The sequence below is a fragment of the Diabrotica virgifera genome, chromosome 7 (genome assembly GCF_917563875.1).
Source record: "Diabrotica virgifera virgifera chromosome 7, PGI_DIABVI_V3a".
Taxonomy (NCBI): Eukaryota; Metazoa; Arthropoda; class Insecta; order Coleoptera; family Chrysomelidae; genus Diabrotica; species Diabrotica virgifera.
The window spans coordinates 68124357-68130064 of record NC_065449.1 but is presented as its reverse complement, the minus strand read 5'-3'; the positions used below and the strand labels follow the sequence as shown (position 1 = coordinate 68130064).

At 30.4% G+C, this 5708-nt stretch overlaps 1 protein-coding gene across 1 annotated transcript; it reads right to left on the bottom strand.

Moving 5' to 3' along the window:
• Positions 1-2334: 2334 nt before the first annotated feature.
• LOC126887919 (uncharacterized) lies at positions 2335-4020 on the bottom strand. The gene is made up of 2 exons (XM_050655847.1): positions 3427-4020; positions 2335-2997 (listed from the first exon to the last, which is right to left on the bottom strand). The coding sequence occupies exons 1-2, from the start codon at positions 3743-3745 to the stop codon at positions 2864-2866; spliced, it is 453 nt and encodes a 150-aa protein (XP_050511804.1). The 5' UTR covers positions 3746-4020; the 3' UTR covers positions 2335-2863.
• Between the last annotated feature and the right edge of the window lie 1688 nt (positions 4021-5708).

Sequence of the window (5708 nt, the reverse complement as noted above, 5' to 3'; positions counted from 1 at the left end):
CTGTTAATTTACTTATAATACCATGAAGCAAAAATTTATTTTGGATATTAGCTGCATTTAGTCTATCATAATAATGGTTTAGAAGTATTGTAGAAACTTTAATAAATTCATGTAGTTCATTTGGGTTTCCGTCGAAATTTGGAAGAATGCATAAATTTTTCACGTCAAATTGTGGAACTGCCATATTTAAAAAAATTTCAATATATATAGTCAATAGTAAAATACGTATAGTAATTTCAAATATATCAATCTTAACTGCTTATTATTTATCTATTAATCTCTAGTGTTTATTAATATATAGTATTTATTAAGCTATTCAAATTTTTTTTTTAAATAAATTTCTAAATCTGGCTCTAAAGTCAATCTAAGGACTTAGAGGAGATATTTCTAAATTATTTTAATCTTTCTATTAATTTATTCAAATCTTTGTTTTTATCTTCTTAATCTAGCTCTGATTCAATCTAAGGACTCAGAGGAGTCTGATTTAATAATATCTCTTTCAAAAATTAATCTTCTTAATTCTAAGTAATAATAAAAATCGCTTACAGGATAAAGACGATGCCGATGTGCATTCCTTTGCTCCTGAAGGCTCCTAACTTCTATTTCTAACTGCTAATTCCCTTGGGTGAACTCTGCAACGGTTTCCCTGGGGCTGGTTCTTGGAACAGTGGACAAACACTTAAAAGTGACGAGGATCTGTAAAGACTCTTCCACTTCCGTACTGACTCTGCGCCAATTATGAATGTTCTTTGGAAAAACACTTTTTTAAAAAACTAAACTTCACAATTAAAACTTTTATTTCGACACACAAAGATTTTAGTGACAACTCAATAATTTAAAATCAGACTGAAAAATATTGATTTTTACATGGTGTTTTATAATTTTATAATTGCTGATCTTGCTGTCCAATACGTCGCAATTAGGTCCAGAATGTTCAAGCGGTAGACTCGTGTTGACTCCACGTGGTAGAATTTACTGGATGGTAGCGGTCATTGTACTGTAACTCGGGTTACAAGGGGAAAAAAACCTGAAGACGAATTAGATACTGGAGATTCTGACACATATGTGCATCAGTCAACGGAACGTGATCAACATAATGAAAACACATTATCAAGAAATTATTTTAAAACGGCGACTAGTCCGTTTCACGAATCTAACGAAGAAAATAGTGAAGAACCACCAACAAAAAAAACTAAAGGTATGAATAAGTAAAAGTGTCTACGATCATCACAAAACAAAATTTTTTGATATTCCGCCATATTTTGTCTAAAGTTACGTTATCAATGAATAAATATAAAAGTAAAAAGATAAAAGAAAGAAAAAACGGGAATACCTGAGATTTTTCCCTACTTTTGTTTTTTCAAAATTACCACCGTTATTACCAGGTTAACATAGAAAATATTTTTGGCGGTTAGAAATTTTAATATTAAAATAAAACTTTAAATGAATATAGGTCATAACTTTTTAAACGACCACTTTACTTTTCTGCGCTTAAAATTTGGATTATTCCTGTGGATCCGTCCCTGAAAAAAAATATGCAATAATAATATTAGATATTAAAATATTTAGTTAAAATACATTCATACGTGATTTTTTTTGTATTCTTTTAACGTTTTGACGTTTTTAGAATCATCCACGAAATCCATCCAGAGATTCAGAGCCAAATGGTCAGATAATGAAAAACAAGTTTTACTTCAGTACTTTGAAAAACATATTGAAAAAAAATTACCCCTCGGAAACATGAATGTGACGAACTACTGAAACTACATCCACGTGTTCGAAAATAAGGACTGGGTCCGAATAAAAACATATGTGTATAATACATTCCGTGAAAGGAAGTGATTGCTTATTTTTATTTTTACTGAACCACATACTCGTAATAGATTATTTTTAGTTCCAATAAATTACTTTTAAATAATATATATTTTATTTTCAAAAATGTTTAAACCTAAACAAATCCGATTTTTGTACGAAAAGATCATTTTTAAATATGATCAGGTACGCAATATAAAATAGTGAAAGTTGAGAAATCTGACAACCCTGTCGGGCTTCATATAGTCTGGTAAATATAAACATTTTATACAATTGGCTTCGTATTACCTTCAAATGTTTGGGCTTCGAAAGACCTAAACCATATATCTACTATTTGTGTATTAAAATAACTTACCCCTCAAAGGTTGCCTTTACTAACTTTAGAATTTCCTATAATACTACATAAAATACACTCCTCTATCATGCGTATTAAGGGTGGGCTTCCGGTTGTCTGACTAATATAGTGGGCTTGGTATTAATAGAGTAATGTATATATATATATATATACACATTATTCTATTAATACCAAGCCCACTATATTAGTCAGACAACCGGAAGCCCACCCTTAATACGCCCGATAGAGGAGTGTATTTTATGTAATTATATAGGAAATTCTAAAGTTAGTAAAGGCAACCTTTGAGGGGTAAGTTATTTTAATACACAAATAGTAGATATATAGTTTAGGTCTTTCGAAGCCCAAACATTTGAAGGTAATACGAAGCCAATTGTATAAAATGTTTATATTTACCAGACTATATGAAGCCCGACAGGGTTGTCAGATTTCTCAACTTTCACTATTTTATATTGCGTACCTGATCATATTTAAAAATGATCTTTTCGTACAAAAATCGGATTTGTTTAGGTTTAAACATTTTTGAAAATAAAATATATATTATTTAAAAGTAACTTATTGGAACTAAAAATAATCTATTACGAGTATGTGGTTCAGTAAAAATAAAAATAAGCAATCACTTCCTTTCACGGAATGTATTATACACATATGTTTTTATTCGGACCCAGTCCTTATTTTCGAACACGTGTGGATGTAGTTTCAGTAGTTCGTCACATTCATGTTTCCGAGGGGTAATTTTTTTTTAATATGTTTTTCAAAGTACTGAAGTAAAACTTGTTTTTCATTATCTGACCATTTGGCTCTGAATCTCTGGATGGATTTCGTGGATGATTCTAAAAACGTCAAAACGTTAAAAATATACAAAAAAAAATCACGTATGAATGTATTTTAACTAAATATTTTAATATCTAATATTATTATTTCATATTTTTTCCAGAGACGGATCCACAGGAATAATCCAAATTTTAAGCGCAGAAAAGTAAAGTGGTCGTTTAAAAAGTTATGACCTATATTCATTTAAAGTTTTATTTTAATATTAAAATTTCTAACCGCCAAAAATATTTTCTATGTTAACCTGGTAATAACGGTGGTAATTTTGAAAAAACAAAAGTAGGGAAAAATCTCAGGTATTCCCGTTTTTTCTTTCTTTTATCTTTTTACTTTTATATTTATTCATTGATAACGTAACTTTAAACAAAATATGGCGGAATATCAAAAAATTTTGTTTTGTGATGATCGTAGACACTTTTACTTATTAATACCTTTAGTTTTTTTTGTTGGTGGTTCTTCACTATTTTCTTCGTTAGATTCGTGAAACGGACTAGTCGCCTTTTTAAAATAATTTCTTGATAATGTGTTTTCATTATGTTGATCACGTTCCGTTGACTGATGCACATATCTGTCAGAATCTCCAGTATCTAATTCGTCTTCAGGTTTTTTTCCCCTTGTAACCCGCTTTAGCACCTTCTGCATAATCGGTTCTTCATCGCCTTCGTATTCAGAGCTATAGTATTCGTTATCATCTATATTGATTTCACTTAATTTTTTTCCTCGGTACCGATTTCCCTTGCCTTTTTCCATAAGTAAAAGAATCTTGGCTACTTTAGCAGTCTGGTAGATATCTTGCGGTAGTCTAAAAGTATTTTATTAATTTTAAAACGATTTAAATGTCTATGTAGATACATGGTTTAAGTATCCATCGAATTTACCTTATCGGAAACAGTGAGAGTCTAATAGAACAATAATTTATTTTAAATACGGATTTATGAAGCATACATTCTAACAACGATTTTCGAATATTAAAGGGGAAATAACGATTTTTCATATATCGCATTCAAATATATCGGAAAGGCTGAAAAAAAAATATGCTGGTAAATTTTAAAAAGAAATGTTTATTCATTAAACAAATTTAGACTCAACACGCGTTTTGCTAAGTTCGGACAAGGAACAATTAAAACCCGGTTTTAACTATTTTTCACAGAAAGCTTTTTGAAATATTTTGTGTACAAGATACCTTTAAAGTAAACTTTTCGAAACTTAACCATTGTTGCTAATTCTATTACATTATGTATGATATATCATATCAAGCATAAAAAGTTTAAAAAAATCCTAACCAAAATTAACAGTGCATGCATACTCTTAAAGTTGACATTACCTGTAAAACTCGGTATGTGTCTTCTTTGTATGTCCCATAAAAGTGGCGATTTGTTCCATTTCGTCATCATCGAGGGCTAATAATTGCAGAGTCGTGGCAATTTGTTTCCTAAATCTAGTTGATGTCAATAGTTCTGGATGTTTGGCTCCACAATTAATAGCTATCTTTCTAATTGTGTTTGCGCCAGACATCCAGCGATCTTCGGAATCAGGATTTGCAAAAAGATATGGATTGGTTTCTGGTACAACATTGGTTTCTTGTCTGACTTTTAGTAAAAGGCTAATGTATTTTTGCGTCTGGATTAAAAATAAAATTGGAACAGGTTTTGAGCCTTTACCTCCAGTTACAACACGCCTATGATTTTTATATATAACCTTTTCAACTTCAGTGAGTGCCTCTGTAAAACTTTCTTGATTAAGTGTATCGTAGTTCCTCCCGTAGGTTTCTACTGTTAAATACTGCACGTCCCCTACTCTTTTACGGTTAAAAATCACCGTCTTAGCCAAAATACATTCTGTCAATTTTTTATAATTAGTTCTAATATTGGTATTTTCCTGAAGTAGTTTAAACGATTCAGCTGATAGCGCATTTAAGTAGTCATTAGCTTTATATCACTTGCTAGTGGCAATTGCAAAGGCTTTTCCCAGTGTTTCTCTTTAAGGGTTTTCAAAGCTAAACTAGACAGTTCGTTACACCAGTGACCCTCAATTCGATATATTCTATACCAGGAAGACGTTTTTTTTTCTAGAACTAGTTTGTATGCTACATCACAAACCGTTTTCAAGTTGGATCCCATATGCAACGCTAGTGATGGTGATTTGAAGCTTTTACTCTCTACACTATAACCACTTATTTCTTTGGTAGCAAGTATTAGGTAATTAAATAGTTCTGGTTTCAAGGCATCAAATAAATTTTTAATATCATATGATTTTTTTAATGTAATAAGTAAACGGCCCAACTCTCTCATTTTATTCGAAATAACATTAATTATTTGTTTTCTTTTATGTTTTGAGAGAAGAGTTTCAAGAAATCAATAATTTGCCCTATTGTTTTTTAGAGTATTATTTAAATTTAACAAAAAAAAATCAATATCCGTGATAACGTAGTTTTGATAGTTAGAAACAACTATGCCCATTCAGTAAATTTTTTTTCTTCAACCAATCGAAAGAGTAAGATCGTTCTTTTAATAACTCTACCCATACTTTATTCCCGTTCTTAAATACGAAAAAAAAACGGAAGAGAAATAACATTAACAGCTTTTAGAGTAATTTGGGTGTGACTAAAGCAAAAATATTTGACAATAATAATTGATAGTAATGCGTTTGAATTGAAATTTGACTGTAAATTAGTTTACTCAGTGAAAATGTTTCCTCTACTGGTTACTTAAGT